This window comes from Neovison vison, chromosome 14 (assembly GCF_020171115.1).
Source record: "Neovison vison isolate M4711 chromosome 14, ASM_NN_V1, whole genome shotgun sequence".
In the NCBI taxonomy this organism is placed as follows: domain Eukaryota; kingdom Metazoa; phylum Chordata; class Mammalia; order Carnivora; family Mustelidae; genus Neogale; species Neogale vison.
In genome coordinates this window covers 34,231,737-34,256,869 of record NC_058104.1, presented here as the reverse complement: position 1 = coordinate 34,256,869, position 25,133 = coordinate 34,231,737, and the positions used below count along the sequence as shown (strand labels likewise).

The 25,133-nt window shown below is 48.4% G+C and overlaps 1 protein-coding gene across 1 annotated transcript in view; it reads right to left on the bottom strand.

Annotated features, from left to right (window-relative positions):
• Positions 1-2,757: 2,757 nt before the first annotated feature.
• Positions 2,758-25,133, bottom strand: part of GGA2 (golgi associated, gamma adaptin ear containing, ARF binding protein 2) — a 32,678-nt gene continuing 10,302 nt past the window's right edge. The window contains exons 5-17 of the mRNA XM_044232905.1: positions 23,609-23,732; positions 21,889-21,992; positions 20,491-20,571; positions 19,893-20,030; positions 16,189-16,270; positions 13,128-13,253; positions 12,253-12,375; positions 11,526-11,554; positions 11,016-11,149; positions 9,266-9,423; positions 5,444-5,613; positions 4,394-4,504; positions 2,758-3,862 (exon numbers count right to left, since the gene is read on the bottom strand). Coding sequence (XP_044088840.1) covers positions 3,752-3,862; positions 4,394-4,504; positions 5,444-5,613; positions 9,266-9,423; positions 11,016-11,149; positions 11,526-11,554; positions 12,253-12,375; positions 13,128-13,253; positions 16,189-16,270; positions 19,893-20,030; positions 20,491-20,571; positions 21,889-21,992; positions 23,609-23,732 — 1,491 coding nt within the window. The 3' untranslated portion in view covers positions 2,758-3,751. The remainder of the gene's footprint in view (positions 3,863-4,393; positions 4,505-5,443; positions 5,614-9,265; positions 9,424-11,015; positions 11,150-11,525; positions 11,555-12,252; positions 12,376-13,127; positions 13,254-16,188; positions 16,271-19,892; positions 20,031-20,490; positions 20,572-21,888; positions 21,993-23,608; positions 23,733-25,133) is intronic.

The window sequence follows — 25,133 nt, the reverse complement described above, 5'->3', positions numbered from 1 at the left end:
TCAATATCCTATGCATCCGGGGCCTCTGACACTGCAGTATGCTCTCACAATTTTAACTTTTAAAATCAAAGTGCTACTTTTATTAAGTGGGATGAGGTATTTAAGAATGAAAGCTGGAAGGAACAGAATGTTCACTTTTTAAAATGCAAGCTTTTTCAGAATGAGCACGGCATCATCAGGAATGCATTGCGCAAGGGGAAAAAAAGGACCGATTTTTCACTCGGACTGACATTAAATGTCATGAGAACTCTGGACTCTAAGTGCCTCAACTATGTCACGAAAGGCTTGGCTCAGCTCACCTGAGGTCTCCTTTGTCCTACCTGGCTTCACCTCCTCACAGATGGAAAATGCCAGGTCACATCTTTATTAAAACAGCCACCACCACCACCACCCCACTCCCCAAACCATGGACATTCCAGGACACTCTCCTCCTGTTTTCTTCAAAAGAAAAAAAAACAAAAACAAAAACACCTAGTTCACAGAACCTTGTATTTTGGGGCTGAGTCAGCGTCTTCTACACTGGATAGGAAGAATTTGATTTGTAAACACTGTGGTAATCAAGCAGTACTTGTATTTTAGAGTATCACCTTTGCTTTCTATCCTGAAGGTTTGGTCATTGTGAACTCACGACCCTGAGATGAAGACCTTAGCTGAGATCAAGAGTCAGACGCTGAGCCACCCAGACACCCCATACCATTTTCAATAACTAATGTGCATGTTCTTTTGGTCATTAAGTCCTTTACCCTGTTTTCAACACTTCCCATCTCCAAAGCCTATTTATGCTCACAGTGACTCACAGATAAAGCAGGGTTCTAGCCTAGTCTTAAATTCACTGAAGAGATAAAGGGAAAGGAGTTGCCTCCTAACGTCATGAAAAAACATGGCATTGTCAAAATACGAAAGGACGTACTTGTGGCTGTGGCAAAGTGCTCATCCTGGCAGGTGCCAGAAGAGTAGGGAACACATCAAGTTAGTGAATACTTAAAAGGGCAGTGAATACTTAAGCACTCAATTGGATTGTATCAACTTTTAGGGCATTGGGAAGCCATTCGGGATTTCTCAGCAAGGGGTCAAGCGGCCCGATTTGTCGGATAAATCTGGTGGCAGCAAGTTTCACAGTTCAGAGAATTGAGAGGCAGCTAACTGCACCCCGCCTCACTGACCCCCCTCCCCCAGCCAAAAAAGGCAAACCAGGGCAGTGACCATGTGAATGCGGGGGGTGGGGCAAGATATCATATTTAGAAAGAGACTAAAGGAGACAAAACTACTGAGTGGTTCTAAAAGGAACAGGAATCAAGAATCCATGAAGGCTCAGACAGGTGCTTTCAAATAAAAGAAAATGTAAGGGGAAGAGGCGAGGGGAGGAGGAGGCTGGGTTCTATGCTAAGCTTTCCAAGCTTGAGCCAAGAGTGAACCTGCAAAAAAACCACTGATGAATAGGGATCTGATGTCAGCCAAGAGGCAGAAGCTTGAGACAGAGGTCTAGGACCCATCTAGGGGTTAGCTGCCCAGATGTGCTTAGAAGAATCCTAAACCCCGGGGCAAAGCACATATAAGGGACAGAGGAAGAGAAACAGTCACAAAGGTAAGTCAGGAGACAGGGGTGAGCAGAATCCTGGAGGAGGAATTCAGGATAGGGGACAAATACTGATCATCGGCGCCATCCCCACCAAGAACATCATGGATTTGTCTCTGCACTAGAACAGAAGAGCCACGAGGGCAGGAACCTTCTGCTGTTGTGTCTGCGACGCCTACCAGAGTGCGGAACCCCTGGCAGCTGCTCTGCAATTGCTTGTGGAAGGAACGGAAGGATACCGGTCAGGCCTTCAGTAGTCGCCGAACTTGATCTCATCAGAAGGAACTGATGACAAACACCAAGGCCACTTTCAGGAACACCCGCCCCCCCAACACACACACGCACATCCCTACCCTGTCCAACTCCACCAAAGCACCGCTGGGAGTCTGGCTCCTGGAAGACAGAAGGTTGAGACACAAGTCCACCACTGAGCCGGGGGTAAAAATCTCGTAAGTCTCATTCACCCACCTTGATGGAAGTTCTGCATAGGCAGGCATCATCATTACAACGGGTTCCTCTTAAAACCCTTATGAGATTAGCTAGAGTCCATAAAAGCTATAGAGAACACCTGAACATGCAAGAAAGTTTAGATAAAATGAATCTTATGGGAGTCGTGCCAAACGAGGAAGTTACCCATCTCATCGGTTTTAGGAGTTTTCACATGCTTAAAAATGAGCATAGCTAGATGATCTTTTACAGCTCCGATCCCTGCCAATTAATGTTGGTGGAATTCTAACCGTACGTAGAAGCTCAAAGATCAACCTGGAAAGTATGAGATTTTGTGATAAAGAGCCCCCGAGTCTCGTGGTTCCTGAGGTAGAATCGTGCCTCAACAGGTGAACGGCTCAGATTTCGAAGTCCTTCATCAGACCCTATCGGCAAAGCTCAGCTCGCTTCCCCCGTGACCCGCAAAGCAGGACTACAGAAGATGCCCAGCACCCAGCAGGCGCTCAGTAAGAACAGGGGATGCCCCTGAGTTTTCCCTTCAAACCACGCACGTAACAATCCATCCCTCCAGCTTTGTTCGGACCCGCAGGGCCTCTCCCTTCACTGAGGTCCCTCTTCGGGTTCCACAGCAAGAAGTCTTCCTGCTTCCTCCACAGGCAACAGGGCCCTCAGGCTTGGCGCCTCCAAATGCAACAGGCTCTGCGTCTCCTACTCACAAGACTCCACAAAGCGTATTTGCTACACAGTATTTATTCAAGGACTTTCTATTTTCACCACTGAAATCACTGCTAAGCTCTTTTCTTATCTATCTGTGTCACAGTTCTCCATGCTGGATGGTGGAGACAGGCGACGGCGAGCCCGTCTGTCACGACTGACGACGGGCGTGGCGTCACCACGGAAGAGCTCTGAGAGGAGGCGCTTGTGGAGGAGGAGGAGGAGGACGGAGAGGAGGGTCCTGAGGAAGGGCCGAGACGGGCTGCCCCACCCACAGAACCTGAGGCCTGCGTGCGGCCTGGGACCTGCTTTCCCCTCTGCCCCGGAAGGTCTTCTCTGGGTGATTCTAAGGCACAGTGGTGAAGGACCGGAGTGGCCCACCCAGCGTGGTCCTCTGGTCTAGCGGCAGCGCCTCGCCCGCAAACAGTGCACCGAGCATTCCATTCTGAAGATCTTCTCCAACACACGCAAGCAGCATTCTCTAATGGAAAGGAGACAAGGTCTTTCTTGGAAGAGAGTGCCCCAGAAGGTACTCTCGGCCCCAAGACCAACCAGGTCCCTTTTAAGGTCCCTGAGAACAGCAGCCTGGGAGCAACCAAGACTTTCAAAGGCTGACAAGGCACAGAGTGGATGAATGAAAAGAGAACAATACATGGAAAAAAAACAAAACACAACACAACTTTGGCTTATAAAACCTCCAACCTGAGGTGGGGACATCCGTGTCCACAAACATGCAGAAACAGATGATTGTAGCAGATGGTTGTCAGAAATGCTTCAGCATTTCCCACACTGTCCACACCCCAAGCCCTGCTCTCTCCTCCCCCAAATGCCCTGCAACACACACACACACACACACAAATAGTATGTGCAGAAGAAGTCAGAGGTTGGGATCCAGAGCCTGACGTCAGGATAGAACTGTTGGCACTCCGCACTACATCACCATGATTACTCATATCTAGACAGCAAAAGTCACACTGGCCTAAGCTTGAATGGCGGGGTCTGTCTTGTGAAAAGTTAGGCTGCACCCAAGACTGCCAGATCTGGAAAGTCTTTTACTTCTCCTACTTCGCTGAAAGGCTGTCCACCCTGGTTGAAGGTCAGCTTATACCGTAACCGGATGGGCTCCTGCACAAAGACAGAAGACATTAAATTACTGGGGAGAGACACAGACCAGCCCACTCTAGGAGTTTCTGCCCACCCAGCAGTCACCAAGGAATAGCAATATCACACTAACTCCATGTCAGTAAGACCCCGAAACAACTGTACGACAGGGACACCTGACCAGCGCCCTGAGATGACAAACACAAGGGGAGCCAGCCATGCATCCTGAGAGAACTCCCCCGCCTCTGCAGTCCTGAGGCGGACCACGACTCAGACCAGCTGAAAAGGACAGGCAGGCCTCACCCTTTCAGAGGACTCATGGTCCTGGGGGGAATTTGTGTCACTCTTGGTTCCCAGCTATGGCAACCCAGTCAGAGACCTTCCTCCAAAGAGCCCCGAAGAAAACAGACCCTCAGCAGGGAATAGCCCACCACCACTCCCAACCAGATACTTTAGAGCAAGACCTAAATAAACCTCTTTCAACCTACCATGCTACCTCCCTACGCCCAGGGCCTCCCTCCCCACCCCCCTGCTATCAAAGTTACCAGAACATACTTTATGCGGATTGTCAAGCAACAGCATCTGAGAGATCACAGCTGGAGGCGTCAGCGGACTGAAGGCAGGGAGCTTGGAGCTGGATGCCGGCTGCAGCTTCACTCGCATGGACTATGGGGGGTAGGGGGCAGAAAAATCCAGTATCTAATTTGTTCCTAATAAATTACAGCTTCAAAGAGGGAGTTAAGGTAAACAGGAAAACTTGACCTCCACCCACCAAATAATTAAAGGGTCCCAAAGTCCTTTCCTTCCAGAAATCAAAGCTGTGTGGTCAATGGTTGGCTTCTGAGAGGCAGCATGAAGAGCTAGGGCATACCTTGGGCTGAGTTCTACTTCTTACTAGCTCTGGGACCTTGGGCAAAATACTTAACCTTTCTGAACCCAGTATAACTTCTAGTCCTAGAAGTTTATAAAGTAAGAGATAACAACACATGTCCCACAAGACCACCGCAGGGATGAGAGAATGCGTATTTTTACTTTTGCTTACCTTGAACCTTTCCTCTCAGGACAGCCTTTCCCTGTCTTTTGTGATGCTAGTACGGCTGTTAGTCAGTGGGGCCCTACTTCTCTCGAAGAGGAATGGATGTCATGTCTACACTGGTCAGAGTACCTCATTATCCCTGAACACAAGGTACTGGTCCCAGATACCCAAGTAATGCCAACGGGGCCAAACCTACTCCTTTCTTGGGTAATTACTATGCATGCCTCGTGCCAGACGGAAGTTTCCCTCTGTGATAGAAGGGTTCAGGAGGGAAAGGACTATGTAATTCTGGGGCTGCTGGTAGCCATTTCCATGCTCTTTGGAGTCTGCTGGAGAACAGACTCCCCAGAAGAAAGCAAAGTCAAGAGGTGGAAAGAGATTCTTAAGGAATCATTTTAAGAACTTATCTGGATTCGCTCACATCTAAAGTCAGATATTCAGAAATCCCCAGCTCAACAACAAGTCAATAAAATTCCCATTTGATCTTAAACTCCTTTGAGGATTTTGTCTCTTATACCTAACTCAAAGATCACGTCCTAGGTTAGGGAGCTGGCCAGCAGACGGCTCACCTTCGGCACGGCCACTTGAAACATGATGTCCCAGACAGGCTGGGTGGCAGTGCTCATCATGGTCAACAGCAACACCTGCACCTCCGGGTGGCCAGGGGCCCCCGTCTGGGAAAAGTGGAGCAGAATTCGGAATCCATTCCGGTCATACACGATAAGAGGCGGCAGGCTGCCTGGTGGAGAAGGACCCAAGCAAAAGGGTTAGCATGGCCACGAGGCCACCAACAGCCACGCCTGAAAGATGTGCATGTTATCACCCACTGCTGCCGCTGCTTCTCCAATCAGCACAGCTCCTGGACTAACCTCCTCGGAACCAGGCTTTCAGTGCTGCCATGATCCAGCTCTCACTACTCCCCAAGCTGGACTCCTAGGTCCCCTCAAACTGATCGCTCCCCACCATCCAACCCCCTGAAGCACATCACCAGTTGTTTTGTTTTAAAGATTTTATTTATTTATATGAGATAGAGCGAGAGCAAGAGAGAGAGAGAGAGAGAGAGAGATGGCACAAGCCAGAGAGGGAGGAAGGGGGAGGGCAGAGGGAGAAGGAGAAGCAGACTCTCCGCTAAGCAGAGAGTCAGCTCCGGGCTCAATCCCAGGACCCCTGAGATCACATGACTTGAGCTGAAGGCAAATGCTTAACCAACTGAACCACCCAGGCGCCCCAGCATATTACCAGTTTAAAAAAAAAAAAAAGGAACTTTAAGGGAGACAGGATTAGAATTCAAATACTATGAACATTACAGAAAATACAGGATCTCATAGAGAATGAAATAAAAGACACCATTAATTCTACACAGAAATAAAAGTATTGCTAACATTTGGGTCTATTTCCTTCTGGTCTCTTTTCTATGACTACATGCACACACATCTCTCACATTTAATTTTACAAAACAATAAAGACACTGATCTCGGGGTGCCTGGGTGGCTCAGTGGGTTAAGCCGCTGCCTTCGGCTCAGGTCATGATCTCAGGGTCCTGGGATCGAGTCCCGCATCGGGCTCTCTGCTCAGCAGGGAGCCTGCTTCCCTCTCTCTCTCTGCCTGCCTCTCCATCTACTTGTGATTTCTCTCTGTCAAAAAAAAAAAGACACTGATCTCTTCAAGTCAGTAGGTTTAATGACATTCCAATGGGCTAAGGCAAATAGGGTATGGGGGGTGGTATAAGACTTAACCATTTATGACAGGTGAAGGGCTACCTGCATCAATAATACTCGTAAGTACACAACTGAGTGAAATAGAAAACTAAGCATGCAGAATAGACCTAATGAGAGAATTCTAGAACATCTATTTCAAAATCAGTGGCTGGCTCAGTAAGTGGCAGACAACTACATAATTTGGGAAAAAATTTCTAATGAAGATCCTTCGCTGATGCCAAAAATCACTTACCAAAGTGTACATTCAGTAGTTTAACACTGATACCAACAAAGTGTACGTTCAATGGTTTAACACTGAAACTGACAAAGACGTAAAAGTCTGAAAACTCCTGAGGTATGGTAAGATACAGGGAAAGAGGCGACCTTTGTGAAGGGATCTTGCTAATGCAGATCAAAATTTCAAATGTCTATACCCAGCACTTCTAAGAATATATCCTGATGAAATAATCAAGAATGTTGAAACATAAAAGTGTCCAGAGATGTTCGGCATAGCAGTTTTTTTTTTTTTAAAGATTTTATTTATTTATTTGACAGAGAGAGATCACAAGTAGGCAGAGAGGCAGACAGAGAGAGAGAGGAGGAAGCAGGCTCCCTGCCGAGCAGAGAGTCCGATGCGGGACTCGATCCCAGGACCCTGAGATCATGACCCGAGCCAAAGGCAGCGGTTTAACCCACTGAGCCACCCAGGTGCCCCCGGCATAGCAGTTTTAACAGCAAACAACTAGAAACAAATTATCCTTCAGAAAGGAATTGAATTCAGGCACCCGGGTGACTCAGTGAAGTGACTTCATTTTAGCTCAGGTCGTAATCTTGGGGTCATGAGATCAAGCCCAGCTCCGTGCTGAGCACGGAGCTTAAGAGTCTCTCTTTCCTTCTGCCTGTGTCCCTCACCACTCAAGCACATGTGCTCTCACTCCAAAAAAATGTTTTTAATTAAAAAAATTTTAAATGAAGAAAGGAATTGAATAAATGAATGGCAGTACCATGATTACAGATGTATGGAGACATTTAAAAAGTAAAGGTTTTCAAGAATAATTCACGGCATGAAAAAATGCTATGGCTTATAAAAGTAAAGCCGGCTGTAAAACATTCTGAATATACTGCAGTGCCAATTTATGGGCGCCTGGGTGGCTCAGTGGGTTAAGCCGCTGCCTTCTGCTCAGGTCATGATCTCAGGGTCCTGGGATCGAGTCCCGCATCGGGCTCTCTGCTCAGCGGGGAGCCTGCTTCCTCCTCTCTCTCTGCCTGCCTCTCTGCCTACTTGTGATCTCTCTCTGTCAAATAAATAAATAAAATCTTTAAAAAAAAAAAAAAAGTATATATATATATACACATGACTAAGCAAGAAGATACATTAAGATATTAATAGAACTTCCATCTCTGGGTGACCAGTATAGATGATTTTAATTTTCTGCTCTGTTTTTTCTAAAATTTCTACTTTGACGGGCAACTAGGTGGCTCAGTCAGTTAAGTGTCCAACTCCTGATTTTGGCTCAGGTCATGATCTCGGGGTCCTGGGGTCAAGACCAGCATCAGGCCCTGTGCTGAGCGTGGGGTCTGCTTGAGATTCTCTCTCCCCCTTCCCCTCTGGCCCTGCTCTTTCCCTCCCTCCCTCCCTCAAATGAATAAGATCTTTAAAAATAAAATTTCTACGTTAAACGTGTTTTTTCACTTTTGTACTTTTGTAATAGTTTCAGATTTATAAAATGTTACAAAAATACAACTCCCATACACCCTTCACCCAGCTTCCTCAAATGTTCACATTTTTACAAATATTAACATACGTAACATGGGACAATGATCAAAACCAGGAAATGAATACTAGACAGGTATTATTTTTTTTTTTAAAGATTTATTTATTTATTTATTTGACAGAGAGAGAGAGAGAGAGATCACAAGTAGACAGAGAGGCAGGCAGAGAGAGAGAGGAGGAAGCAGGCTCCCTGCCAAGCAGAGAGCCCGATGTAGGACTCGATCCCAGGACCCTGAGATCATGACCCAAGCCGAAGGCAGCGGCTTAACGCACTGAGCCACCCAGGCGCCCCGACAGGTATTATTTTTAAGGTCAAGTAAGTATCACAAATGGCTCCTACTGCATACTGTTTAATTCCTCTGCCTGGTTCCAGATGCGACACCAGCACACAGAGCCACAGGAGAGCTGTGTGCCCAGAGACAAGGGCCTGTACTGTACATCCAAGCACCCTGCGTGTCTCCTGCTCCCATGCCAGTGTGCCGACCGCATGCAGTCACCTTTCCTCCTTCATAAGGAGGGAACCTCTGCTCTCCTGCACTGAGGACCCCCCCATGGTAGACGGCCACTAGCCAAGTTCTTCCTTTCCACCTAATCCCACCTCTTCAGAGTTATTTCTGCCACACCGGACATTCCCTTCAATTTCAAATGAGTGAGCATCATGTCTAAAAAGACTCGAGTCCCCTAATTAAAGTCTGCCTGCCAATATCCTTCACCTTTAGTGTCAACCCCAAGCCAGAAAACTTTATGAAAAATAGTAGGTTAAGAGACTGTGAAGCCACCTCCTTACCCTCTGCCCCCAGGCAAAATCCCTAGCACTCACCTTCCCCAATTTAAGAGCCATCCCCCTACCAGTCCAGAGCAGATAAAGCTGGGTATTTAATAGCAAGGGTGGGGGGTGGTGAAGGTAAAACTGTACTTACTGGGCTTAACAGACTCCAAAGGGACAAACACTTGAGCCAGCGGTGTATTCTGGGTGGATGGGGAAGAAGCCAATGGCCCAGCTTCCCAGGACCAACCTGGAGAGGACTTAGTGCCAGGGGGCACTTCCTTAGGAATGCTCTTCTGTGGAACATAATTCCTACAAAGAAATGAAAAAAATATCAAGACTAGCAAAAATAATACACAATTCCAGGAATCTGATTAGGCTTTCTGAAGAGTTAGGTAATAAAGAGAGAGAAAAAGAAATACATATATGTGTGTGTGTTTTAAAGGGGTAAGACTTTAGATGGGTAATTTCACCTGTGCCTCAGTTTTCTCATCTGTAAAATGGAAATCATCTAGCATCTACCTCATGGGGTTGTTATTAGAATTAAATGAGAAAATATATGAAAAGACTTGCAGGGACTGTGCACACCTACGAACACAGTAAACTAGAGCTATTATTAAAGGAATGAGGGTTGTAGTTGCCAGGCAGCCTCTGACATGTTGCTCAGGTGAAGTTTCCCACATATGGTATGGGCATTAGGAAGATGATAACACCACTACACAGACCGTGATATTCACATTTCATGATTTTGTCCATTTGGAATGTAAACTGAGAACATTTTGTAAGTAGGCTCCACGCCCAGCAAGGAGCCCAACTCGGGGCTCGAACTCATGACCCTGAGATCGAAACCTGAGCTGAGATCAAGAATCGGATGCTTAACGGACTGGGCCACCCAGGCTCTCCAAAGACATTTTCAATACAAACTGAAACTACAGTGCAGAATAACCCACACAGATCAGGAAGATTACCAGCCCCCAGCCGAGTGGTTAGAAGGAGAAAATGGAAAGACATCCCCCTCCGAGTGCAAACAAGAATGACGTCCCAGCGCGTCTTCCTGTACGCCAGGGCCCTGTGTCTCTACCACAGACACGGACGTGCTCAGGCGGTCTACGGGAAGGCAAACCACCCCAGGCCTCCAGAGGCAAAGCAGCAGAATCTACGTTCACATATTTAGATTCACACGCTAGAGCACGTCTACCTCTAGGAATCCGCACTGTAACAAAGCTCCAAGTGCCTCTGAACTGAAAGGTATTTAAACACCCACAAGAGGGCAGTGTCTAAATATATGAGTATTATGTGCACGTGGATTATTATACGACCACCAGAATGCGACAAATTTATAGAAACTGACATGGACATGTATCAAAGATGAGATGTGGAAAAACCACACTGGGGAACAGTTTGTAAATGATGATCCCATGTGTATAAAAAATAAACAACATAACCCATTACACACGGAGAGAAAAGCAAAGAAGGGACATTCAACATTATCTTTAGAGAGTGATAATTGGGCCTTTCTGTGTTACCTAGTTCTCTAGTGATCAAATTTTGCTTAACTTCATTGTAAAAAAAAAAAAGAAAGAAAGAAAGAAAAAAGCCTGTGAACACCAAAACCATCACCGACTGCTGCTACTAGTTAAAGTAACTCCTTTTTGCAGAGGTCCTAACTAAAGCATGTTTTTTTGTCTGACTTGGGATGGGGAGTCAAAGGAGGAAAGGGGAAGCACACACAGAACCTTGGGTAGGAAAGAAGCAGCCTGCCCCGGGAGAGAGGGCTCTGGCTATCGGCAAGCGTGCCCCGTGTTACTGTACACTAACACGGCCCATCAGCCTGCCCCCCACACGATGAGCAGAAGCACACACACAGGAGCCCCTCGTCTATGTTCCTTGCCCACGAGACTCACAGAGGCCCTGGACATGGCTGTGGGGAGAGGAGATCCAGCAAGTTCCTTTCTGCAGAAGGGCTCTGAACATCACCACCTGGCAGCATGCTGGCGGGGGGATTCTTCTCTTCCTTACAGCAATTCTGACCAGCAACCTGTCAAAGCAGGAATGCCTAAAATAAGGCCAGGGTATGAATGATCAGGAGCCATGGTGACACCAGGACACAGGCTTACTGCATTTCCTGGGACAGGAGAAGAAAAAGGGCCAGAGAACACAGGACTCCTGATCTGACATTCAGTAAGCGGGAGCCTGGATACCACTGAAGAGGGTAGGAGTATAAGGAGAAAGAAAAATGTGTCTCTCTGGGGGCTGAAGCCAGACAGTAACAGTAAGGAAGAGGCTGTGGACCTCCAAGTCCAGCCGCCACCAGGCTATGCTGTGGCCCCTCCCCCCACTACCCAGGCAGTGCTGCCCTCATGAACGCAGGTTTGAGGGACCTCCTTTCCAGCCCCTAGGAAGAGCTTCCTTACCTTGTTGGTAACCGGAGCATCACTGAGTCCTAGAAGGAAGAAACAGAAAGATGCGCACCAGTAACTCTACCTGACAGGAGCTAGAGATTGATACCATGTTTACCCTTTCTAGAACAAAAGCCTGGGCAAAGCAAATTACCCAAAATCATTCTCAAGTCATCCATGGCAAATCTGAGACTAAATGCGATGAGGACCTCCCAGGATGGCAGTGCCCCCTTATTCATTAGGGGATATGTTCTAAGACCCCGGTGGATGTCTGCAAAGGCAGATGGTAGCAATCCCTCCATATACTATGTTTTTCCCCACACATACATGTCTATGATTAAATTCACTTTGTAAGTTAGGCACTGTAACAGATAATAAAAATCATACACTGCAGTAAGAGTTATGTGAATGTGGTCTCGCTCTCAAAATATATTGTAGTGTACTCACCCTCTGTCTTCTCGTGGTGGGAGATGATAAAATGCCTACGTGATGAGATGGAAGTGAGGAGAACGACATAGGCATGGGACGCAGCCCTAGGCTACTAGTGACCTTCTGACCAGAGGTCAGAGGGAGGCTCATCTGCTTCCAGACCACGAGTCACTGAAACCACGGACGAGGGGGCTACTGTATACCCAGCTCCCTCTGAGAACAGGCATAGTCTCCCGCAGCAAAACCAGATTACTCGCTCTCCCTGGGAGTCAGGGCCATTCTGTGCCCGCTCCCCGTAAACACCCTCCCTCACCTAAGGCTGCCAGGTCCTGGTGAAGCAAGGACGGTGCCACAGTCCCGGCCTGCTCAGATCCACTGTCCACCTCCAAGTCAATCAGAGGGCAGCTCTTCGTGCAGCCTGCGGGTTTCTGAAAGACTACACAAGAGTCGGGAAAATATGTCAGGATGTGAGCAAAGTCTCCACTTAATGCCCGTCAGCTTCCCAGAGGCCACCTCCCAAACAGAAGACATCACACCGCCCCTCAGTGGGCCCCCTGGTGGACAGCCTGCGCCGACATCTGGAACAGGACAGGACGCAGCCAGAGGACTGCCTTCCTACCCCAGCAATTGGTGTCCTCTGCTAGGCATCCAGTCAACCTGGCCAGCAACACAGCGGACCTCTCCGCCTCACAGGCCTTTTGACAACAGCTCATCACAATCACTGGAGTGCTTGATAAAAACACAAACCTCCAGGCCACGCACTAAGGAGTAGTGATACAGAAGCTCCAAGCTGAGGACCTAGGAATCTGCATTTTAGCCAGTATTCCAGATGATTCTGATGTAGTTAGCCTGCTAGGCACCACCAACACAGATCTTTTTTTTTTTTTCTTTTTTTTTTGGTCTCTAGTTCTCCTAAGTAAGCATTCATGAGAAGAGGAATCAAAACCTGGGCACAAAATACCATGTGCTCCTGTGGAGAGCCAGAGACGGGCTCTAGCCCGCCCATCAGTTGGTGATGGCACATGTGGCAGAGGCTGGCTACGTAAAACCAACTCTTGAAGGGAAGGGGAAAAAAGGGCAAGGCCTCTCATTTCCACACCACAACCCAGAATATTCTAAGGATCTATTTCTTCTCCAGGATTTGCAGGATGTCCGGACAGAAGGTGAGAGAGGCTTCTTTGTACATACCTCTGGAGACAGCTAGGTCTCCCACTGAGCTGGTCACTGTGTTCCCAAAGATGACTCGGCCCTCCATCACCTGTTTGTACAGCAGAACTCCCTGGGTGAGGAGGTCATTTGCCTGGAGAATCTCCGCTGAAGGAGGAGGGAAAAATGAGACCAAACCCTTTAGTTATCCAACAATCTCAGTCTTTTTAAAGTCATTCCAGAAAGCAGCGGCCACACAGCTCTACCAGGTTCAGTAGATCTATGCCTCCTGCTGCCAGATCATGTGATCAGACCCCTAGCAGACCTAGTTATTCAGTCCCTGAACCTCAACACCTCTTATTCAAGATGCAGGAGAAACCAAATTTCTTCGCCTTCATTCCCAGTACCTTCCAACACAAGGATCAACACTTGAAACATGACTATTTCAACTAAGAAACTAAAACTTTAATATTTAATTAATTTAAAAACAGTTTTGTCAATGTGAATGTGAATATTAAAGAGTTTTTCAGGGGGCGGCACCTGGGTGGCTCAGTCGGTTAAGCAGCTGTCTTTGGCTCAGGTCATGATCCTGGAGTCCCGGGATTGAGCCCTACGTCATACTCCTTGCTCAAAGGGGAGTCTGCTTCTCCCTCTGTCTCCCACCACTACCCCTGCTTGTGTTCTCAAATAAATAAAATCTTCAAAAAGATTTTTTTTTCCCCAAAAAGATTTTTAAAAAGAGATTTTTTTGGTACTTTATTCACTTATTGGAAAGCTTTTAAGTGTGTAGGGAACAAACATGAATGTATGTTTTTACCTGTAATTTCAGAAAATCTAAATATAAGATCAAGTACTTCTGATAAAAACTTGGCATCCAAATTAAAATGTCATCTAAATATAAAATACACACTGGATTCCAAAAACTTCATAAGCTTTTGTGAAATTGGCTTCTGCCTATTTTCTTAACTGTGGACATAAGCTACAACATGGTGGTGTATTCACCCGGCAAAATGTTTTAGTTGGCACAGGCAAGTTGCTTAAAAATTTGATTGTTTTTGAGCTCACTGCAATCAGAGAAAATGATGGGTTCAGACCATAATCATGGAGAGATCATCAGAAACCAGGGGCCTCTTGACCACTACCCACAAAGTGTTCTTGCTTCCTCAATCCCTGTTCTAACTGATCCTGAATCCGATCAAGCCCCCGATCCAATTTATAAGAAATAGCAGCAATTTGTAAGAAGGGTCAGATATGGAAAAACATTAAATACCATGGGGCATGCCATCAGAACATTGAGGCCTAGAGAAACTTTGTAGGTCAAAGGGCATGTTTTTCCAGTCAAAACCAAAAGACAACTGACAGAATGGGAGAAGATATTTGCAAATGACATATCAGATAAAGGGCCAGTATCCAAAATCTATAAAGAACTTATCAAACTCAACACCCAAAGAACAAATAAACCAATCAAGAAATGGGCAGAGGACATGAACAGACATTTCTGCAAAGACGACATCCAAATGGCCAACAGACACATGAAAAAGTGCTCAACATCACTTGGCATCAGGGAAATACAAATCAAAACTACAGTTAGACACCACCTCACACCAGTGAGAATGGCTAAAATTAACTAGTCAGGAAACGACAGATGCTGGCGAGGAGGAGGAAAAAGGGGAGCCCTCCTGCATTACTGGTGGGAATGCAAGCTGGTGCAGCCACTCTGGAGAACAGTGTGGAGGTTCCTCAAAAAGCTGAAAATAGAGCTACCCTAAGACCCAGCAATCGCACAGCTGGGTATTTACGCTGAAGATACAAATGTAGCGATCTGAATGTTTATAGCAGCAATGTCACAATAGCCAAATTATGGAAAGGACCTAGATGTCCATTAACAGATGACTGGATAAAGATGTGATGTGTATGCACACACACACACACACACAGGAATACTATGCACCCATCCAAAAGAAAAAAAACAACCACCACGAAATCTTGCCATTTGCAATGATGTGGATGGAACAAGAGGGTATTATGCTAAGTGAAATAAGTCAATCAGAGAAAGACAATTATCATATGATCTCTCTGATAGGAGGCATTTGAGAGGGAGGGTGGGGGGTTGTGGTTGGAAGGGAGGGAAAAATGAACTAGATGGGACCGGGGAGGGAGACAAACCATAAGACTCTTAGTCTCACAAAACGAACTGAGGGTTGCTGGAGGGGAGGGCAGTGAGAAGGACAGGGTAGCTGCGTGATGGACACTGCGGAGGGTATGTGCTGGGGGGCATGCTTTTCATCTACTAACAAAGAAAAAGAACAGAGGGGCTACCCATTAAAAAAGAGCTTACAAAATAGCATTGTAATAAAGTATGGCTTTTCTGAGTGATTCAGAACTTTAAAAAAAAAAGGGAGGGAGGAAGCAGCAGGAGCGTTAGCACGAAATGTTTAGAGAGAAATGCCCAGGGAAATCTTAACACTATTTGATTACCTTAAAACATTTGGAATTCGCTTCAGAGAGAATGAGCGATGGGGGTAGAGCAGTACACAGGCAACAAGAGGAAAAGAGATGGGTCATGTGCTGGCTGGTGGCTGTTACCCACAGGTGACGGGCACACGCGGTTTATCCCACTATTCCCCTGCACATGTCCTGAAATTTTCCCGTAACATAAAGTATAAAATATTTTAATCCCTGTCCACAGGTATTAACATTCTCCACAGTCCCTACCATTATCCCCTCCGTTCCTCCTCAGCCTGCCTCATGTAGGTTGGTGACCAGCCCCAGCGGCACGCAGGCTGGTGAAACCTTCGAGATGAAGCAGTTCCTCAGACTTCTGTTCATCTTCCTTCTAGCATCTCCCTTGCGCCCAACCTCCACCGCACATTCCCAGCCCTCTCTATGCTTTCAGACCTGCTGCTGATTGCTCGCTCAGGCCTCGGGCATCCTGGAAATCGGTTCCAAGCCAACACGGGGCACGGCCTTCGGAAGCCCAGCCGCCGCAGAACCTCAAGCCGTTCTGTCCGGTCTCTGGCACCACCGCAGCCCGGCAGGAAGGGGCCCGTGTGCTCTGCCCTCCGCTGTCCCAGCCGCGCCTAGAGGAGGAGGACGGCCTTACCGAGCGCGTCGCCGTCGTCTGTGGTCTCGCTCGCCAGCCGGAACAGCGTGGGCCGCAGCTTCTCACAGCGCTCATACACCACCTGAGGAAACAGCCTGGTTTCACAGCAAGGCCCCAGACACCTCCAATAAGCATACAGCAGAGTCTAGGGCTTCTGGAATTCTCCTTAGTCCATCCTAAATGCCCGACTGCAGGTTGGAAATGACATGGCTGTTACAGTGTCAGAAAAAGTTCGGGCTATAGTTATCTGAATTTTTAAAATAGTTAAAAAGATGACAGAAGCCTAAGAATCTACCTTCTGAGCATGTACGATATCCGCTCTTCTCCAAGCTCCTTTCCCGGCCTCCTAGAAGAGCTTTAATAATGGGGTAACCCCACACAGAACTCTGAAGAGATTCCTCTGCTTTAAAACTAACATCCAGAGGGCACCTGGGTGGCTCAGTCATTAAACGTCTGCCTCTGGCTCAGGTCATGATCCCGGGGTCCTGAGATCAAGCTCCACATAGGGCTCCTTGCTCCACAGGAGGCTGCTTCTCCCTCTCCCAGTCCCCCGGCTTGTGTTCCCTGTCTCACTGTGTCTCTGTCACATCAATAAAATCTTTTTTAAAAAAATAATAAAACTAACATCCAAACTCCCCATCCAACTGTTGTCTGATGCCAGTCTTCCTTTTCCAAAAACACTCCCTGATTCCCACTGCAGGTTCTCCCAGGACTAAACCTCAGTCTCGCTCTCCTGATCGCAGGCAAGTGCTCTGGACAGCGGCACCGTCCACATGCTCGGTGTTGAGGAGGACGCTGGCTTCTGTGCATGTTAGACTTCCTTGCAAAGGAACCCGACTAACTTAGCACCGAAGTCCTCCCGGATGGTAGTGCTCCCCGCCCCCTCCCCCAGGGCTGGTGAAATGACCTCTCTGCTAGGGGAGTCCGGGAGAGGTGTAACCGTCCCTGAGAAGAACACACTGGCCAAACATGCCTAAACAGGTACTAGCAGCAGTACCCTCCTCTGGGGGAGAGGACAATACACGATCCACGTTCTCGAAGCCAAGCAGCCGGAGATGCTCGGCGCCTGCTCAGGGTGGACGGTGGCCCGCATCTTTTTTCTGTTACCTCCCCTTCTCCAGAGATTGCCTGCAGTTCATTAGATGATGATAATTAGATGATCCTATACTGCTTGCTCAGGCCTATCTTGCTTATCTATAATCTCCTTCCACTCCTTTGTTGATTGCTATCTTTACCTAACAAATACTGGACTGAGGGGTCCTTTGGGAAGACAGTCTTCTCAACGGCGGGCCCCTGCTCCCTTTGTCTTGAAGCTGATTTGTTGGTGCCTCATTCTTGTCCCCTGCGCCGTCGGGAAGTGGCAGGAGGAAGCAGGAAGGACCCCCCTTTCCTGCCACTTTGCTCTTGAGAGCTCCCTGCCTGTACGCAAGCGCACATTCGGCTCTGCTCCCACCAGCCCTACGTTTTAGAGAAGGAAGCCCCTTGTGAGGGAAGAGCGGTGAGCCAGTGCTATCTGAGCAGTAGGTAAACCTGCCTGATTCGGCTTCAGTATTGGGAAGCCACTTGCTAATATTTACGTGCCGTTTTCCCCAAAGATGGCTCTGCCCATTACAAGGAAGAAGTTTTGTTTCGTGCCATGTCTCTCCTGTCTCCTAGCTCGTTACCATCTTGGGTGGGGAAAGCTGTGCTATTTAGAGGCCCAGCATGCCAGCCCTGCCGACGGACTCCGGCACAGACTCACCACAGGGAACTGGCTTTGGAGCATCTGCCTGGCCCAAGCCCAGGAACCCTTCTGAGTACTGTCCCCACCCCCCCGGACGCAGAGGCCAGCATGATCTTCTCTGCAACTCTACCCAGTTCTGGCTATAGCTGATTGACCTGGGGTAGGTACGGGAGCCTTGCTGGACCAACAGATTGTTCTCTCAGGAATCTGGGCTTAGGAAAGCTACTAGTTTGTTTCTGCTAACTCTGTGAAATGGAAGGACAGGGAAACTAAGGAGCTACGTGAAAGCCATCTTTCCTGTGCAGAGAAGCACAAAAAGCTGGAATGCAGGCAGAGAAGACAAACGTAGTGGCGGAAGGAGGGAGAAGAGCAGATTTACAAGGACAGGCTTCGAGGGGCTGCCTCGGACAGCACTCCGGTCCCGCCCCCATCTGTCTGCACTGGCGGCGGTGGCACGGCTAGGACACCGACAGCCCCAGGGACAAAAGACAACACACAGATCAAACTCCCAGATTAAAGGAGAAAGTTCGACAAAGGACTGGTACCCAGGATATATAAAGAACAAGAGACAACCCAATTAAAAATTGGGCAAAGGATCTTCAGCAAGAGGTTATACAAGCGGCCAAGAGACCTAGGAAAGAAAGCTCAGCTTAAGTCACCAAGGAAATACATTTCAAAACCACAGTGAGATCCCACTTGACACCCACCAGGAGAGCTATTACCAAAAGACAGGCAGTAACAAGTGCTGGCAGGATCCGGAAAACTGCGCCCTCCCATCTTGCTGGTGGGCCTGTAACTGGTACCGTGGTTTGGCACACGGCTTGGCAAGGTGCTCAGACACTGAAACGGACCCACTAGATGAGCCGGCAACTCCAGCTGCAGACACAGATGCGTACTGAAGAAAATCAAAAGCTTACACTGCACACACAGAGAACTGGTAACAGATGTTCACAACATCATTCATAACAGCCGAAGTGGAAGCCCAAATGCCCAACTGATGGAACCGACAAACAAAACGTGAGCCAGCCATGTGGCGGAAGGTTACTCGGCCAGAAAAAGGAATGAAGTTTTAATACACACTAGGAGGTGGAGAAATCTTCCAGACGTTAAGTGAAAGCAGCCAGACTCAAGGCATGTCGTAGGATTCAATTTATACAAAATGTCCAAGGAGGAAGATCTACAGACACAGACCATGGATCAGTGGTTGCCAGGAGCCGCTGAGGTGGGGGGTGGGGAATGGGGGGCTGAGGGGAGTGGTACAGATGTGTGCTAATGGGCCCAGGACTTCTTTTAGGGCTGATTAAATTCTTCTAGCCAGTGCTAATGGCTGCTCTTAGAATAAGTAAATTCACACTAAAGGTGTTTAAAAAAAAAAAAAAAGATGGAGGAGCCCCTGGGTTGCTCAGTGGGTTAAAAAGCCTCTGCCTTCGGCTCAGGTCATGATCCCAGGGTCCTGGGATCAAGAATCCTGTACACAACTATACAACTGTTCATAGCAGTTTAATTCACAATCACCCAAAGCTGGAAACAACCCATTATCTATCAAAAGATGGATATATTGTAAAACACACAATAGAATACCACTCAACAATAAATAGCAAACTACTGATACACACGCCATGAACGGATCTCCGTTATGCCAAGAGGAAGAAGCTAGAGAGAGAAGCCAGAAAGATAAAAAGAGGAAGAAGGAAAGAAAACTATTGTTCCTTTCATACAAGTCTAGGAAGTATAAACTAATCAGATCACGCAACAAGGCAATGGTTGCTTGGAGGATGTGAAGACACAAAAGGAGGGGAGGGCTAACCCAGGGGAATGAGGAAATTCTGGGGGGCAAAGGACATGTTTACTATCTTGATTGTGATGATGGCTTCATGGACACAAACATGTCAAAACACATCGAATCCGCTTGAAATACGTGCAATTCCTAATGCGTCACTTACACTCAATTCTACTTGAATTGATTTTGTAAAACCAGTACCTGCAAGGCCTCCTGGTCTGGTGGGGCCTGCCCGGGCCGGCGGTACACGCTCAGCATTTCCTGCAGCACCTTCACGTGGCTCCGTACCTCCTCCACAGCACTGACTCTCTTCGACACTTTCTCAGTTTTCTCTTGCTCCTTTTAGAAGAGAGAGGATGTAGGTGAGGAGCAAAGGCCTGGATAACGCATGAGCGAGGGACAGGAAAGAGGCACTGAGCTGGCAAGCTCAGGGAAGTCACTAGAACACCAAGTGGGTGGGAGTGTTCACTCAGTGGCGAAGAAAATGCAAAGCCCAGAATTCCTGCAAAAGGCAATGCAGTCCAGGGACCAGATGCCCAAACTGGACTCTGTCACTGGGACAGACATTGGGGTCTATGACATGCTTGGGGCTCTCACACAGAAGTACTTGGAAAGTGCACAGCAGGGTTTCTGCTTCCCCTCACCATCCTGCTGTTCCCCTCAGGGAGCCCGCGGCCGTGTCCCCCTTCTGGGCCCAGAGGACACCACTCTCCTCGGCCAACTGTACACCCACTCCCTCCAGCGCACACACAGCGGTGTCAAATGCTGCTTCTGCAGAGCCCCGTGGAAAAAGGCCCACCTCCTTGACCAAGTTCTTGATCAGCCTGTTAGCAGCCTGAAGATCCTCCGGGTGGTTGCTCTTCAGAAGCCTCGTCAGAAGCTGCAGGGTGAACAAGAGGCGGGGAGACGCCGTCCCCCCGGTGTCACAGGGCCCAGCGCAGCAGCCGCAGCAACAGAATGCGGACTTCCCACGCGTTCTCTTACCAAGTCCTCACAGTGAGGCCATGGAGGTATTCGGACTCTCCCCACAGACCCCGGGGTTTCGACAGGGTAGGCAGGTGGAAGAAACAGCCCCCAGGAGACATCTGGCAGAGACTGGAGACCTTTCTGATTGTCACAACCGGAGTGCGACTGGCATCCAGCGGGTAGAGGCCGGAATACCGTAGACTCCCTGCTCTCAACAGGACAGCCCCCAGCAGGAAAATTATCTGGCCAAAATGTCACTAATGCTGAGGTTGTCCTGGGCCAGGCACCCTCTGATACACCTCGGTGATCTAGCAGAATGCCATGCCCATGGGAGTCACTCAGTCTGCACCGATGGAGTAAAGGCTATATGGAAGCCCAGAGCATCTCAGTAGCTTGCCCCAGTGACACAGGATTCTCTCCTTCTCCAAAGGCCGTTGCCATCCCTCCTCTTCCTACCCTCTGCCTCTGAAAGGCACCAGCAGGAGAGGAACCAGCGGGAAAGACAGCCCAGAACCTAACATAATCCAGCTTGTTCTGACCCCATGGCCACTGAACCTCTAGGTCCAAGGGAGGGTGCAGCTCAGGGGTGCAGTTAGCGGCAGAGGGTCCCCAAGCCTTTGTCGCTAGACTGCCTGGAGCTTCCCTGGTACTCATTTCCCAGACCCTGTGAGTGACCAAGAATGGTCATGTCCAAACACACGGCCACCACCAGTGCTCAAGGGCCCTCTCCCCATGCAGAGGCACTCTAGAGCTATCCCCAGTTCTCTATCCCTCTCCTTCCTGAAGTCTGAGGAGCAAAAATTATTGGAGATGGTAGCAGAAGGAAGATGGGTAGGATCAGGCTTACTGGCACTGAAGAAAAAATCTGAGCGAACACACAGCCAATTCTTTCAAGCATCTTCCCCCAATACCACACATACACTGAATACAACCAACCACCCGCCTTGCCCACTTGGGTTATCCTTTTGTACCTTCCTTCCCTCAGGAATGCTCGTACAGATAAGGTAGAGGGTACATGAACATGGCATTTACTATTCGGCCCATCCATAGAGAAAACATCCAGACCTTATGCTACCACTCAAGAGCCTGCTCCAGAGAAAACTCACTAACCCACCTCCTCACATCCCACCCCAACTTTGGTTCAGGGATAGAGCACATCCCAGGGGATATTTCAGGAAAATCCCTAAAAGAAAAGGTCTGCTGCCACCAAGGTCAGAGAGGGGCTCCTTACCTTGGACTTTTCTTCATCGGCATCGAAGATAGAGCTTTTGGGCCAGGGAGAAGGTGGAGGCAAAATTTTATCCACTGGTAGTTTAGGGTCTTGCTTTACGATGCCTAGAAGTTAAGATATGGTTATGGGTACCCACTGACTTCAATAGGAAGCAGCATCGAGTCCAGAAACTCCTAGTTTCTTATGTCCCACTGGGAACACACTGTCGATGACCTTAAAGGGACAGACCCAGGTATGACCAAGCCTCTGCATCCTCTCTCAGCTGACTTCAAGAAACCAGCACAAGACAGGGACATCAGAACCAACCAAGTGAGATCAGCACCAGACCCTAAGGTTAGTGGGACACGGGCCTGACGGTATAAGAACACTGATCATTACATGCAGGTACGTAACCTCCCAGAGCCCAGCAATTACTGTAGAAGCCACGACCCTTGACCCTCTCAACAACAGTGAGTACATGTGATGGAGAAAAACAGTCCATCCTGAATCCAGGTTCCTTTTTTTTTAAGATTTAATTTTTTATTTGACAGAGAGAGACAGCAAGAGAGGAAGTACAAGCAGGCAAAGGGACAGGGAGTACCAGGCCTCCCACGGGGAGCCCAATATGGGGCTCAATCCCAGGACCCTGGTCATGACCTGAGCTGAAGACAGACGCTTAACGACTGAGCCACCCGGGTGCCCCATCCAGGTTCCCTCTTCTACAAGGCTCTGTGGACTCCCAACTTCTGCTCAGGACACAGAGAGGTACAAACTGCGTGACTCTACCCCCAACAACACAGCACTGGACAACCTACAGATAGACCACTTTTCCCGAATCCATCACGGCAGAAAACACAGGGCCAAGAACGACCTGAAATCTAGGGGAAGGCAGGGCCTCCGAGGAAAGACGGAAGGCAACACCAAGGCGAAAAATTCAGATAAAGTTGTTTCACAACTGTTTACAGGCTGGAGTGCGCAGGTGAGACAGCACAGAAACTCTGAGGCCCACGCCAGCGCAGGAGCAACAGGCTCTTCACAAGGCCTCACCAGGCACTCGTGCAAAGACGGCCAAGGCCTGCCGTCCCACTTTCGATCTCTCTCTTCCAGAACAAGTGCCTTCAACTGCTGGGAAAGGACAACAAACCTGCACTCCTCAGCTGTGGGAACAGACTGCAGCTTCCAAACAGAAAAGAAAGCCTTATGGCCCCGGGGAGGGGCAGGATCACAAACAGGTGCTACCGAGACCTGGAGAAACAGCTCGGTTAAGCATCTGCCTTTAGCTGAAGTCATGATCCTAGTGTCCTGGGATCGAGCCCCACACTTCTCCCTCTCCCCGTCCCATCCACTCATGCTCTCTCTCAAATAAGTGAATAAAGTTTTTAAAAAAATTAAACAATCTTTAGTGCACCTGGTGGCTCAGTGGGTTAAGCCTCTGCCTTCAGCTCAGGTCATGATCTCAGAGTCCTGGGATTGAGCCCCACATTGGGCTCTCTGCTCAGCAGGGAGCCTGCTTCCCCCCTCTCTCTGCCTGCCTCTCTGCCTACTTGTGATCTCTCTCTCTGCCAAATAAATAAATAAAATTTAAAAATAAAATAAAATAAAACAATCTTTAAAAAAATCATTTGTCTCAGACTCTACTGTCCTACGCAAGATGCCCAGCTTTCACCGAGAAAACCACAAAACACACAAAAAACCAGAACGACTGTGACGAGGAAATGCAATGTAAGCCATGGAGTCTGACCCTGTTTCTTCAGCATCTGGTAAGCATCTCGGATCTTGACATCCTCTGGAAACCAGACAGTCCAACTGAAGAGTATTTCGATGACTCTTCCTTTAACCTTTTCTGTGGTCCAGGACCCCAGGTACTGAAAATAAGAAGGAAAGAATTACAGAGCTGGAAAGGACTTAGCCAGCACACGCTACCATGGCAGAGATGGCCGCTGAGGTCCAGGGAAGCGAGCTGTCCCAGGCTGGTGGAGATGGGCAGCAAGAGAGACCAAACTGCCTGGTGCCCAGCCCCAGGGTGCCTTCTGGATTTCCAGGAGTCAACCTCTGTAACTGCTCAAGTGAAGCCCACCGTATACTGGGCTAGGTTAGAACCACAGGGGACACTCAGTTTTTGAATGAGGCAAGATCAGTAAAATGTACTTGGTCTTTATCTCTAGTTCCCAGCACAGTTTCAAAAACCCCTGGAATGTCCTAAGTTTTAGGAACAGCTTTTATTATTCACCATGAGCTCCCTTGGACCACATGTGAGTTTACGTTCACCATTCATGGTGGGCACTTAGTTTCAAGGGAGAGACTGGCCACTTCAGAAAAACCCACCACACAACAGGGTCGGAACTTTCAGCCCAACTCCCAGGAGGGTGGGGGGCTGGAGACGGAATTCAAGCCTAGCTAATGATTTTTTTTTAAAGATTTTATTTATTTATTTCAGAGAGCGAGAGACAGAGTGAGAGAGCATGAGAGGGGAGGTCAGAGGGAGAAGCAGACTCCCCACGGAGCTGGGAGCCTGATGTGGAATTTGATCCCAGGACTCCGGGATCATGACCTGAACCAAAGGCAGTCGCTTAACCAACTGAGCCATTGAGGCGTCCAAGCCTAGCTAATGATTTAATCAAAATGCCTACATAACTTCAGACAAAAACTCTCAAACAAGGAGCTTTGGGGAGCCTCCTGATTAGAACACATGGAGCTCTGGAAGGGTGGTATGGAAACTCTGCTCCCCATTCTCCCCAAAACTTTGGTCCATGGATCTCTTGCACTTACATCTTTTATAGCAAAAGGATAATAGTGAGTATTGTGCTTTCCTATCTTTTTTGAGTCTTTCCAGTGAATTACGAAACTATGGAGGGAGTCATGGGAACCCCTGAATTTGTAGTTGGTCAGAGGGCAGGAAGTAACCTGGGGACACCTGAGACCCCTTGCTGGTATGTGACGGAGGCAGGTCTAGGTAGGACCGGGCCCTTTGTGTGTAGGGGCTCTAACAACTCTGGGTAGTTAGTGGCAGAACTGAAATGAACTGAACTATAGGACCTACAGCTGATATCAGAGAATTACTGCGAAGGAGCAAAGAAGGGCTCCATCCATGTTAGGCACCTGAGAACGGTGTTGCTACAACTGGGGCTAGGAGAAAAGATGCAGAGAGCGGGCAAGAAGGGACATAAAACTGAAAGCCACACCTGCTATCTCTTGCCCTCACCACCAGAAAACCTGTCCTCAAGCTTGAAGTTCCTCACCCTTCTAGATCAGCCACCCCAAGGCCA